At 38.2% G+C, this 14,532-nt stretch overlaps 1 protein-coding gene across 4 annotated transcripts in view; it reads left to right on the top strand.

Annotated features, from left to right (window-relative positions):
- anks1b (ankyrin repeat and sterile alpha motif domain containing 1B) overlaps window positions 1–14,532 on the top strand; it is a 187,679-nt gene that overhangs the window by 81,210 nt on the left and 91,937 nt on the right. For all 4 annotated transcript variants that reach the window (XM_014473658.2, XM_023350596.1, XM_023350595.1 and 1 more), the window contains exons 10-11: window positions 263–394; window positions 11,163–11,319. In XM_014473658.2, coding sequence (XP_014329144.2) covers window positions 263–394; window positions 11,163–11,319 — 289 coding nt within the window. The remainder of the gene's footprint in view (window positions 1–262; window positions 395–11,162; window positions 11,320–14,532) is intronic.

The raw sequence follows: 14,532 nt of genomic DNA, 5'->3' as shown, positions 1-14,532 counted from the left end.
AGACCTTTGCAGACCTTAAAGAGATGATGAAAGTTTTTTGATCAGCTGTGGTTAAGCAAAGACTGAAACTTCAATTAGACGGGCCCTGCGGACTGAAATTCGGACACCATTGTTTCATGAAAGGTTTATTACGCTGATTCCTCATAATTTGCAGTAATTAGACTCCAGGACTCCAGGTTTCATTTAGTTGTTCGATTTTATTGAATCATTTTAGATCACGGGTCTTCAAAAGGCAATCATTGCACCGGTTTTGTGCCAACAGCGTCCCACCCCGCCTCTCGCTGCAGCAGCGGAGGACGACGATGCAGAGAAGACGTGCGGCCCCACTGGATTCTGGGAAGCTCTCACCCCTTGCAACGGCTGCCGCAACCTCGGCTTTTCCAGCATCTCTCAGGTACATAAACACAACACGATGTGTGCCGTTGATGCAACTTTGCTCCCCTCCATGTGCTTGCTGTGCAAATGACAACCTAATAAAGAGATTGTCATTTAATGTTAGTGCATTTTCATTTAGCATATGTCTATTGTATGTTGCAGTAGAAAACAGACATAGAAGTTGAGTGAAATGACAGCTTGGTGATGTTTCCGTTACGCTGGCTGATTTTTTAATTTTTTTTGTCCACTGGTTACCTTGGGAACGCAGTGAATAAGACTTGCTCTCTGGCAGTTCTGAGTATTTTCTGCTCAGTTTTCCTCATTTTTCTGTTGACAAATGAAAACTTCTTAAGCATTTTTCATCACAAGTATCTCTTGGGTCATTTTATTTTGAATAGAAAGACGTTCAAATATCTATTTATTAAAGGCTACTCATCCCTCTAGAAGGAATGTAATGGAAAGCGACGGTTGGGGCTTTGCAAACCAAATCCCCTTCCTGCTGCTGTTCCTGCTCTGTGTGCTTTGCCTATAAATGCGGTTAAACTTGCATCGATGAATGTTTAGTAATGAAATGCATGCTGGCTCTAGCAGCAGGACACCTGACATTTACAACAGAGCAGACCCTGTGTCTTGTCCTCTGGCAGCCTGCCTGGCAGCCTGGCTGGCTGCCTGGAGAGGTTCGCACCTGCATAGCCGGCCGTTTGTGCTAATGTCGTTTAAAAGAGAAAGGAAAGACTTTCTCCGCATTAGTTGAAATATGTGGAAACATGAAAGCATATCAGCATTATCATCTAGACTTTCTGTCTGTGTGAGTTTAACAGAGGAGGAAGAGAAAAGGGAAATGAGGTTGGCATAATTTGATTCTGACTCTGCTGAGAAATAAAATAATTCATACGACGTCTGAAAAAGTGAGAGTCTGGAATTACATTGAGACAATTTCCAGGTCTGGGTAATTTGGGGAGAAAAATGATAATTTCTAGAAATCTTTCCCATCTGTCTGCTTTTCTGCTCTCATTGTTTTCAAGTTTCTGTTTTGTCCAAGATTTAATTACATCATAATGATGCTGGGTTTCTTTATTTCGTCCTAGGAGGAGTTAATTATTTAGTTTTTATAAAAAGAAACGCATCCAACTTAATAAGCTGGGAGCACAGGATGCAAGATTCAATTTGTTCATCATTACACAACAGATTGCATAATGAAGTTCGAGGCTGTCTCCCTCTAGTTGACAGAAACCTGCAAACAGAAATAAAATGACTGGCTGGTTAGGAGGGGATAAAGGAAAACATGGAGACCAAAATGAACATCTGGAGAAACTTTGTAGCTGTCAGGAACGTTCACTTTGGTGTTGTCTCCCCTGGCAACGTCTTAAAAGTGAAACAGTGACGATTAAATATAATGTACTTAAATCCATGAGAGTTTCTGTATCACAATATCACCCAAAATTGTGCTTTATGTTATAATGAAGTGTAGTACAATGTGAGAATGTGTAATTAATTACTATGCATTTCAAGACGCCACACCGTGATGAAGATTTTACTTTCTACGTTTGTTTTAAAGCATGTGTCAAACTCGAGGCCCGTGGGCCAAATCTGGCCCACCACAAGTTTTTATGTGGCCCTCTAGATTCTAGACTAAACACTAACTGTGTTTAAATATTATGTTATCAATCAAATCAATGCAGTTTTTATCTATTTACTGCCAAATTATATCAATCAGTCCCTCCAGTCTCTTGCGAATTATTGTGAAAATTCACCCAAAATCAATAAATCCCTACACTTTTTTTACGCTAATACATAATTGGGAGTTTATTACAGATTTTTCTCAAAAATTGTCAAAAATGTTCTTACTTGTACTAAAAAGCTGCCTCAGCTTTAATTGATGTCAGATTATAGTCAATGATCTATTCAGTAATAAAAAGTCGCATCTACTGTCACAAGTAAGCACAAATATTGCAAATATTTCCAAATTATTACCACAAACATTTAGATCTTTATTGCAAAAAATCACTAAAAGAATCACAAAGTCTTGCAGGGACTGAAAAGATTTTCACTAATATTTAATTTTAAGAATGCATTCATATTTTAGCAATTTGTGAACAGGTTTTATGAATACATTCGGCACAGCTGGCCCTTTAAGAGCATTTATGATCTTGGTATGACCAGAAATGAGTTTGACACCCCTGTTTTAAAGTTTTAATTTAAAATATACACTTGGTCTTTGGGGTTTCTATGAAATATGTTCTATTTAATATAATTAAATTATTTTGTTTCAACTTTCATAATCATTTTGTCATTGAATAAAATGTTAACAGTTAAACAGAAAAATGGATCAAATTCTGTTTTTAAAAGCTTATAGGAAACTGATCTGTCAGTGTTTTGTAATTTAAAAACAGATTTTATTGTTCTTAGACCATTTAATTTTTCATTTCATCTGCAGATCCATGTTTTTCATTGTTGTGATTTTCTTCTACTCGATTCATCCACATTTAATGATGTTAAATATGTACTTTTAATTTTTTTACATAATTCCAATACTTTGATTCTCTTGTGATGTATTTGTCGCTCATTCTTGTTTGTGCGTTACGTGAAGATAAGCAGGTTCGCTACAGGAAGTGTCTCCTGTTGAGAACGGTCCTCACCACTCGCAGCGTTTCTCCTGTCGTTGACGTCTCAAAGTCGTCAGATCCTGGGTGGAAGTTTCCCCGTTTGACGTCAACTTCGACCAGAAAACCTTTAAAGCAGAATCATGTCATAGGCAACAGAGAGAGATGTTTCACCAGTAAAGGAAAAAGATTCGGATGGAGAGAGATTGACTGGGTTGCCAGGCAACACAGAAATTTAATAGATGGCAAATGTGGGATGTCCACGATTTGAAAAGGAAGTAAAACCTGAGCCACATCAGCACAGGTGCGTCAGAGAGCTGCATGCATCAGCTTCTTCTATTCTCCTTCATTACTCAGAAACATTACTTTCTGTTTCTACCAAACGTCTTCTTTTTTTTTGGCGTCCTGTTTTAGAAGATCAGAGCTCCCCTTACTGATCTGGGGCAGGTCATAAGAGCTCAGAAGGAGATCAGGAAGCTACAAGAGTCGTTGAAGATGTTAACGATCATCAGAGGCAGGTGTGTCTGAGAGGCTAGTCATTTATCCAACTACTTTATATCATAAACACACATTTAGTGGAACTATAAAGAAAACTTACATGGTTAAGAAATATTTTTCCAAAAGAGAAATCTTAAAAGTGTGGTGTGCATCTGTTGTACCTCCAATACCTCTTAATGAAATCTAGGTCAACCAGGGTTAGCTAGGTTATTACCTAGCTAACCTAGTTTGCCACAAACCATGTAGGAGCCATGCCGAAAAAAAAAAACACACATCCCATAGTAAAACATGACTGTAGCAGCATCATGCTGTGGGGTTCGTCTATTTTAGGAGGAAGTAGGTAAAAAAGGCTAATTCTGGACAAAAACCAAATATGTAAAACCTTCAGACCCCAAAAGACTTGCAGCTAATACGGCAGCAAAAGGCTTTTAAACAGAGCACTGACTCATAGCGGCTGAATGTAAATGCATGCTGCACTTTTCAGATTTTTGTTTGTAAGAATTGAAAACAACAAATCGTCATCCTTCCATTTAACTAGTTATGATCTAAATTTCAAATCTCCGCCTGGATATTTTTGCTTATTTTAATTGTACTCAGTTCTTTAAATAAATGTATTTGCCCATTTCTCCATAACAACTGGAACTTTCAATACCTAGCAGTTATTTTTACCGTCTATTAAAAGAGTGCTGCTCAGATTAATTTCACTTCCTGCTACGGCGGGTGTGACGAACTTACGGTACTGCAAATTTGGATGGATTGCCTGCACTCTGTTTGATCTGATAGGATTAATAATTAATGTGATACTTTGTGTTGGTCTGCCATATATTCCCACTTAAATCTGTCTAAGTTTGTGATTTTAGCAAGAAAAATGGGTACAAACAAAGTCAGAGAAAAATTATACCACCTGTTCTGAAAATTTGTTTTTGAGCCTTTTTATTTTTGTATTTCATTTTGCTTTTTGAATTCTCACTTTCTGTTTTGGTTTGAAAAATACTACAGTCCACAGACCAGGCTGAATCTTGTAATTATTTTGTGTATTTTAGCTGCTTTGATTCTCATTTTTTGACAAATTCTTTTCTTCGCCGCTGATGCGTCTCTCTCTCTCTCTCTCTCTCTGTATTGTATAACAGAGCAGCTCAAAGTCCACAGTGTCCTTGTTAATGGACTTTATTCTCTGGAGACTGCAGCGTTTGGCTGCTAAAATAACCTTCGACACAAAAACACCTCTAACCACCACATTAGGAGTTCTGCTAGACATAAGACAAAAAGTCGTGTTAATTTTGTCCAGCCAGGATTTGCATATGTTATTCCTGAGGTGAAAATTACCTGCAACAAAGTTTTACCCATTTTATAAAATCAGATTTGATGGAGCGTCAGGACTTCAGTTTTAACATCTTTCTAGATATCCCCAATTAGCTTTTTGTCTGGACTTTGATTGGGCGATCTTTACACACAAATTTGACCAAAATTTTGTTGCCTTGTCTATTCTCGAGAATCGAGAACCCTCAGCATGACACAGCCTCCACCATTCTTCACTTTGGGGAGGCTGTGATCAACTTTTTATCCTAATGCTGTTTCGTTTTTTTAAGTTTTTATTTAATTTTTTTTTTTTTTCAGTTAAAAACATGGGGGATTTAATTGTTTGCAAATGATTCATACTGGGACTCACAAAAGATAATTTTCTTGCTATATTTCTCCCAAAATAAAATTCACACAGTCTCGTTGAATCATTCACTGCTGTACATTTAAAAACACATCATCTGTCAGGCTGCACGGTGGTTTATCATTAAAGTGTGGGAATCGTTAAAGAAAACGGCAAAAATCCTCTGAAGATATTTTTCAGCATCATGACTGAAATATAAATGCAGAATCCCTAATAAATAAGACAGGAAATTGCTTTTAGCAGCAGATTAAACATGCTCCCTCATGCAGAAGAGAAATACAAAGATATTCTGCAAAACAACAGGAGCTATTTAATGTCATTACACTTGTGATGGAACAGAAATGACATGTTACTTTGAATTTGTTAAGTTTATACTGTGGAAAGTTATTTCTATTTATTATAACTCTAAGCTCTTTGTTCTCCAGCTAAACAGGGTGAACATTTGTTCATTGTCCTTGTGAATGCTGTGGGATTATTTCTGGAGCCAGGATAAGCCATACTTTGATCTTTGCTCAGTGCAGCGGCCGTCATGAGGAATGTGAAAGATGTTGTTTTCTTCCCAGTGACCCATCGTTACCTCAGACTAGCTTACTTCTCTCAAACCAAACAATCAGAGTGGAAAATCAACCTTTTTGTTATTCATTGTTAGAAATTAAGATTTGAAAACTGTCATGTTTTTGTCTTCTTCCCCTTTTACTGTAAAACTGTAAATAAAATCCACATCAACCAATGAACTATCCTAAGAAATCAGAGTTGAGGATGAGTGGAGTTAAGTTATAAAATCATTTCCAAACAGCCTAGTGGTTCATTATAACTCTGGAGGAGCTGCAGAGAGCCACAGCTCAGGTGGGAGAATCAGTTGGTAGGATAATTATTATAAATATGATCTTTATTAAAAGAAAACCTGGAGAGGTAAAAAAATCAAACATATAGACAGAGTTACAACAGAAAACTTATTTGAAATCATCCCCAGTATATTTGAGTGGTTTAGTCAAAGTCCAGAGCCTGAGAATCTGTGCTACAAATTTAAAAATGCTATTTATGAACAATCCCCATCCTGTTGATGTTTCTTTTGCAAAGAGAAATTGGCAAAACTTTATCATCCATTCACAAAGCAGACAGAGATTTTACCTTTAAAAATGTATAAAAAGGGCTTGAATTTGACCCTGAAACATAATTATCTGTAGCATCTATTAATCTGTGTTCGCTGAGGTGCTACAAAATAAGCTGGTTTCTTTTTTAAGAATGTAAATAAATTTGTTTCTGTGAGGGTTTTTCTTCGTTGTAGTCCTCCACGATCAGCGAGGGCTTAAGAGGGTCCATTGTCCTCTGCTGCGTCCGGCCCTCCCCGTTCTCTCTAATCAAATAGTCTCCATGAGGAAATGCCAGCAGATTATAGCATCTATTCATATCTGATGGCCTATGAACTCGGATCTCAGAGTGCAGGGTTTGGGTAACAATTGCTGGTCTGACACAGACTGAAAGACCTGCTGGATTTAAGACTTCAGGACAGAAAAAGTGAAAATAATCACTGCAGAAGACTACTTCCTCTCTGGGTCGTCTCATAGAGGGAACCCCAACACCCCCCCATTCACACAATTACAGTTTGGAATAGGACAGAAGGAAAATCTTAAAGTATGCAGAAAGCCGTCACATGATCAAACGAGGCATTTCCTGCAGCTGCTCTGCGTTTTTACTCACGTATAATCAGAAAGTGTTTCATGTAATCCTGCAGTCACATGCACTCAGATGTTTAATCTGCCCGGAGCGCTGGGACGGGAGCCGCATACGACCTGCTAATTAGTGGCCAGAGGAGGCCTCTGTTTGTCTGTGCTCTTCCTGTGCGCCTCAGAAACAAGTCTGTCTGTGTCCCTATCTCTGCCCTGAAAGATAGAAAGGGAGGGCGGTTTTATTTCGGACCTCTTAGAGCGACTTTTAGCACATTTAGGAGATGATCAGGAGGAGCGGCAGGCAGGAAAACCATCAGAATACCAGGTAAATGTTGTAGTGTTTCATCTTCATGCTTGAGTGAGAAGGAATTTCAATTTCATATTTTTTAAAAATGTAAATATTTAGTCTCTCTGCTCTCATTTTCTTTAGAAAACGAACCTTCATGTGTCTGTTTGCCCGTCATTCCAGTGTTTTTCCTACATTTGTGTGTGTGAGGAAATCCCTGCTTCCTAACTCACCGCACTCCCACTTCCTCCGCTTCCCTTCCTCGGCACAAACTCAGTTTTCCTCTTCCCGCTCTGTCTGTCCCATGCTCATCTCCGTGGGATTTGCTGACACAAACCTTCCAAAGTAAGTGTTGACTCGAATCCTGGTGGCTTTACTTCAGCTTTCTGCTGCTTTCTCTCTCTGTTGTCTATCGTTTCCTTGTTGTGTGTGGCCATTTGACATATTTTTGTCTTTCGTTTTAGCTCAACAAGTGAGGTGGAGATAGCTTTGTTCTTTTTTAAAAATCTTAATCAGCATTTTTAGAAAGCTCAGGTTTATCAGAATATCTCCCTAAATGTTTCTTTTTTAAATTTAATTCATTCCTCAGCTGGAATTACTGTGCATTATAAATTCTTCATTAATTCACTGTGACATTTATCTAAGCCACCTGGGTTCTAATATTCATAAACCTTTCTTTCCTCTATTGCATTTATTGCGATTAACACTTTATTAAATCAGGACTGAACGCCGGTGTTCTGTCACTTCTTCTCTAATTCAAAAAGGAAAATCTTTCTGTTTCTTTTTGACTTTCACTTCCAGTAGCTCTCCTGAGATTTTAACTTCAGTTGCTTTGAAGGACAACGCCCTCTACCACTGCGTGCCACAAAGTAATCTGCTGCATTTCCTGCCTAATTTGACCTGGTGACACACAAGTTCATGTTCACTAAATCCTCCAAGATATTCAGGGAAATCCGGCACTTTGTCTTTTCCTTATATTTGAGAAGCTTCCTAATAGTAGAACTGCTTGTAAAAGTTTAGAAGGCTATTTGGGGAAAAGCTAAGGTCTAAAAGTAACTTCTAAATACTGCATAAATACAGAATACTTTGACATAACAGAGATGATCAATGTGACATGAACATGAAGGAAGAAAAGGTGAAACGTTATTGATAAACTATATGAATTTCTTAAAGTGGAAATTTATCCATCATCTATTTATTGGTTTGACTAATTTGAGTTTCTGTCTCACTTCCTTCTATTTAGATATTTTGTATGTGTGTAGTCAAAATGAAAAATGTGTGTTACATGGGTCTAAATTGAGAAAGTGAAGAAGATTTTGTGGAACATAAAGTCTTTTGTGTGTTTGTATCTGATACCTTTCGAAGAGTGAATGTATATTGGGATCAGGAGTGTGGAATTAATCTGGACTTCTGCTTAGTGTTTGTAATTTTTACACATTTAAAGAACCCAACTCTTTGGAAATATTATGTCAGTATTCTTAGTGTCTGATCTGCTATTTTAGTCAGTCAGGTTTACTTCCAGCACCAAGCGTCTTACATGCTGAGGTGAGTCAATGTTCCTCTGAAGCCCATAAAGTTGGAATAAAGTATTTGGTATGAGAGACAGGTTTGTTATTTCTCACATATTAACATAAAAGTGGAAGTTAAACCACAAACGTTTAGTTGTCTTCAGTTATCTGCTTCTCCTGTGACAGGACAGGAGGTCTGTCCTGCCACCAGCAGCAACTCTTTGAAGAAAATTTCTCTTTGAAATTTAGGCGGTATTTTTTTATGATGGAGTATTAGGCTAATACTAAGAAGAAATAAAATAATTGAAAAACTGAAATTACGATTAAGTCATATTACAAAAATAAACTTGTGCAAGAAGAAAGTCGTAATATTATCAAAATAGTTGTAATAATGAGAATATTTCAAAAATAAAGTCAAATTATGAGAAAAAGGTTTTAATATTTTGAGAATAAAGTCATATTACCGGGATAAAGTCGTAATATGATTTTTATTATCATACTATTTTAACTTTATTCTCATACAACTCATAATTGTATTTTTATTTCCACAGAGCGCCTAAATTCTCCATTGTAAAAAATTTTTAAGTAAACTGAACTAATGTAAAAAAATATTCTCACTTCAGCGGCAGTTGTGTAAACCAAAGTAGCATACACTCGAATATGACTTAACTATTTTTTTGTTTGCTTTTTTCACCGCTGATTTATTAAAGGAACAGGTTTTTCTTTTAGTTTGGTGTGAAATCTTGAACTAACCAGTCTGTGGACCCAAATCAGTGTCAGCTGACTCAGGCCATGTGTGGAGTGAAGGCGAACAAGCCTGACTGGATCAGCATTAACCAGTAATGACAATCTAATTGAGAGATGATGAAGACTGAAAGGAGTAAAAAAAGAAGAGAAAGATATGGCTCTTTGAGTTTGTTGGCTTTCTGTGAAATACATTTGAAATTGAGAGTCAGTGATGTGAGAGAAACCATCAGCAGACTGATTGCTCTCTCAGCCAAAGTGATTTATGGTTTTGGAGTGTGCTCTCTGGAAGATTGATAGCCTGGTGCAGTGTGGGTAATGTAGTAGCAGATAATGGCATAAAGACTAATAGATTTTGAATTACGAAAAAAGGTAGGAAGTAGGTGGAGGAGGGGGATAATGGAGTCATTTCATAATATATTTAAACCAGTGATAAGACGAGGCGTAGCCACACACAAGCTGAGGTCATAGTGACATATTAACCACTGTTCCCATTAGGAAAGCTGCAACGTCGGCCAAATGATACTCCAGAACGATGAGTCCAGTGTTGTGGGAAGAGGACGTCCAAAGGCGGTGTAATGGGGAAGGGAATGTTTTGTCTTGTTGGCTGGAATCACGGCGTCTCCTGTAACCTTTCCCCCTTCTCCACATGGCTGCTGTTTTTCATTCCTTCCCCGTACACATCTGCCTCACTGATAAGGGACGTTCGGGCTTTGGCTTGCTCTCTGAGCCCGGTGGGACTCAACCTTTTCACTGCAGCTGCAGGAATGTGCAATGTGAAATCTTCCTGTTGTATCCTGCAAAGGTGGCTCCAAAATCGACGTTTATGTTTTCAGTCTCAAAGTGTAACCAAATTTAACTTTTATTTAGCTGAAATATTAAATGTTACTGGAGCAGTTCTTCCAAATAATGTGTGATTTAAGTCAATACAACTTTTTGTTTCTCCACTTAGGGCTCCTTGTCTCCTGGTATGTCTTTGAATATCGAGAAACAAATTGTGTCATTTGAAAATGTCAGTGTTGGATGCTTTTGGAGATAAGTTTCATAAATGTGTAAAGAAAAATCTATTTGACAGTCAAACTGTTTTAGTTGATTTCTGGAACAAAAAGATGTTTTCTCGTGCCTTTATCTCGGGTTTTGGGGAATTTGTGGGATTATTTAACTGCTTCTTTTTTCACATGAGACCCTGAAGCGATTCAAATATCACTAGACATGTCTTTCATCTGTTTAAACAAACCCTCTGAAGCATCAAACTTTAATTTTCCATGTTTATTTTATCTTTCATGATCAGATTAATCATATTTGAAAAGTGCATACATTTGCTGATGATGTTGGGAATACAAATGTTCATCACAAAAAGAAATAAAACCAAAAGTTTTAAAAGACAGGAGAGTTGAAACTTTTTAGATGAACTCTGATGTTTGAATTTTGTAGCTTGTAGCTGAATGGAGAGTTTACAGAAGTGAGGTGTTTGGCTTGTTTTTAAAGGATTGACCCTCAGAGAATCATCTGAATGCACTCTTGCTCTGCTGTCTGCTCTCATCTTGGTTTTTTGAGCCAGATTCACTTGTAAGTCAGAAATCATCGTCATGATCCACGTTTCTGCTTTAGTTAATGACAGGCTGCAGTATGTGCTGTAATTGGAGGTGCTCTTGTGGTAAATGGATAGAGTACATGTGTTGTACCCACCAAAGTGCTTGAAAAAAATGGTGGTGGTGGAGGAAAGGCTCCCGGGAATTGTCCCGGTCCCAGCCATGTTATGTTTTAGGGAAGGGAAACGATCAACATTTCTGTGTTTTCCTTGTCTTCATCCAGGATTTTAAGCATTCTGCTGAGCTGGTCACCTCTCCGTCACTGGACGTTTTCCTGCCTGAAGACGAGGACAACCCGTACGAGTCTGTGACCACCGCCGTCACACGCAAACCCTGCTCCCTTGAAATCAACCACCGGCTCAACGTCTGCTCCCGTAACAGTAAGAGAAACCGCTTTGTGATTTTTCTGTCTCTCTTCCGCAATTCAAAGTACAGCAATGAATGAATAGGACAAATATAATGCCAGGTGTACCGTGAGTCACGTTTTGTATTTTAGAGTTTCAGGATTTAAGAAAAGCTTGGCTTGTTTAGGTTTTTTCTATCTGTGCTATTTAATTTTGACAAATAAACGTAAGAAAAAAACACCTAAAAGAAAACCTAAATTTTGTAGCAAATTTGATGTAATCTAAACATGCTGTATGTGTGTGAAATATTTATACATTTATGCCTTATGACTATAAAATAACAGTGGGAGTCAATATTAGCTGGTTAATTATTCATAGTGTTAACTTCTTTCACCTTACGCACTCAGCTGCTTAGCAGACATGGAACTAACCTACAGGAGTCTTGAAGCCGTGTTAAATAAATAAAAAAAGGTGATGAGTGTCACTCTTTTGGTTTCCCAACAATAGTTGTTGGTTGTTCTGTTTTTTCTCAACAGAAATATTTCCACTTTTTTAAAGTGTAGGACGAAATCTTGTACGTTTTTCTCTGTTCAACTGATTCTGTGCAGCAATAACTGAGCGACATTAGAAAATATTTTTAGAAATCATTATATTTTCCACTGTACATCAATGTATCACAATGGTACACCTTCTACAGTTGCACATGCAAACGACCTCGTTCAGGAGGTAGCTGATTTCAATGGGGATGTTTATGCAATACGCTTTATTTAGAGCAACACCTGTAAGATGTGGTTTATCTGACTGAGATTGAGACGAGACTTCACCATCACACCTTTCTGCCAGAAATTATACTGATATCAGGATCAAACAATAGAATTTTCTTTTTGAGAACCTGAACTTGGAAAAGTCAATAGATATTGCAAATGCATAAATATATGTTTTAATCTTTAATAAATGATTTTACTGGACATCCACAAAGTTTGCTTGTTTGTGCTTAAATTATTCCTTTGTTAAACCAAATGTGGTTCATGTGAGGAGGAAAAAAACAGAAGGAGTTTGTATTGTAAATAGTTTTATGGGAAGAGGATGTGAAATCAACATCTTGAGCAAATATGCTCTATTGAAGAACAAGTGTATACAATTAAGCCTGATGCAAGTTGTTGTGAAAATCACAGAAATTCACAGTGGGAATGGACGGAAGAAATGGTGTAAGAATTTTGCTCACTGCTAGTGAAGTTAATATTAAAGTGATAATCTCCGTGATGGCAGTAAGCACGTTTACTACACATCACAAACATGACTTTGAAAGAAGTGGTTTAGACTTTTCTAACCTGTGGTAGCTAACGTTAGCTGCTCTGCTAACGTTAGCTTGTTCATAAAAAACATATATAAGCAGCTGTGTTATTTAGTTTCATCCTACTCTACAGTGTGCTCCAGCTACAATTTATCAGCTCGTTGAAAAAATTAGGATAAAGCTGTTGTGTTCTGCAGCCACCACAAGGGGGCATTACATCGCAGCTAGATCAACTGCTAACGTGAAGCTTAGAATAAAAATAAAGTTATTTAGTAATCTAACCAAGTGCAGTTACACTTAATTACTCACCTGCTGGATGCTAGTTGGGATATCAAGCTAAAAAAGCTATTTTGAAAATATTTTTTGAGCTTTTGTCTTCAGATATTAGAGTTGGACGTGCTCTGAACTTTTCCTCCAGCTTTAACTTCCTCTCTACTTCATGTTTGCTTGTCACGTTTCGCCTGCTCCATTGTAGTTTTGGCACCCACAATGCACCCTGCCCCTTTTTCGCTGGTCTCCCACAGCAAAACTACACACTGCAGGTTGTCAGGGCAACTGCATCCCTGGCTGGTGAGTCACCTGTATGTTGCCATGGGAACTGTCTTGGTAGTGACATATCAACCCCTCCTTCCTCCCTCCCACCAGCGGAGAAGTGAGAGGCTACCACCGAGGGAAGTCTCGCCCCGTGTTTTTTTGGGGGGGGGTTTGCGTTAGGGGGAGGAGGCGGGGGGTTTCGTTTTGATTGGCTGAAGAGTTGAGCCGCCGGTTCGCAGTCAGCGGCTCAAGTGCGAGAAGCTGAATGCTGGGTGATTTCTGTCAGTTTGAGAATCTGTTGGTGGAAAATTGCTCGAGTGACGTAAGTGAGCTGTGTGGGTGCTGTTTGTTTGTCGCTCTCTAAGTGCTGTCTTACCTGACCGAAAGGTTGGGATGGGGGGAAGAGAGAATGAAAGAGTCGAGCCTGAACTCCCTACATCTGATGTGAAATCTTTCTGCCTGCATCCACTCCATTGTGGAAGAAAAACAGGGTTAGTGCAGATTATGCATTGAGCTGGTGAACTTTGGGAGCAGCTTTTGGCTGATTCTTTTACATAAATTTGAACTTGTGACACAGCAGGAAGGAAAATCTTGGATTCCTGCTCTGAGCTCGGTCACATGCCAGGCAAACTAGACAAGGATGTGAATCAGTGTCTTTATCTTCCCCTGAGAGGAAGGATGTGATGACAGAGGAGCACAGAGTCATTGGGTCTGAGATGAGAAGCAGAACGCAGAAACTCGATGCATTTCAATTCAAAATTAGTTTCCAATTGACCATATTCTTTTAACAATGTTGGTCCACACATATCCAGATATCTGGGGAAACAAATACACTTTTATGTATTTTGGCCTTCAGCCACTTAAAAATTCAGTTTAAAATCACTGAAAACAATTATTTATTAAAACCGCCATCAAAGTGGAGATTTAAACAAACTTTGGGCTTCCTTGCGTACATGGAAAACTTGAGATTTAGTGTCCCGCACATTATAGTCTGTGACAAATAATGCACAAATATATTTGACACAATTCCCATTGGACATTGTCTTGTGTTTAATTTATCTTAGATTCTAATATGCTATTTAGAAGTAGTTCAATCTACATGTTTATCCACATAAATGAAGTTCCTGTTGCCGTGTTTAACTCCTAACAGGAAGTCATTGTTATTTTGAAGCAACCTGATTGGATGTTAGCTTTGTGCTACACTGCCCCCTATGGGTTTGGCATACATAAAGCGACAATAAGGAGTGTTTTTGTCTGAGTTCATGGGAATGAAAACTTTTCTGAAACAAATCCTGTGTATAAGATATTATCTTTTATATCACGTGTCAAACTCAAGGCCGCGGGGACAAATCCGGCCCGTCATAGCTTTTTATGTGGCCCTCTAAACTCCAGACACCAAGTTATGTCAATCAGTCCATCCA

This window comes from Xiphophorus maculatus, chromosome 17 (assembly GCF_002775205.1).
Source record: "Xiphophorus maculatus strain JP 163 A chromosome 17, X_maculatus-5.0-male, whole genome shotgun sequence".
Taxonomy (NCBI): Eukaryota; Metazoa; Chordata; class Actinopteri; order Cyprinodontiformes; family Poeciliidae; genus Xiphophorus; species Xiphophorus maculatus.
This window is presented reverse-complemented; position numbering and strand designations above follow the sequence as displayed.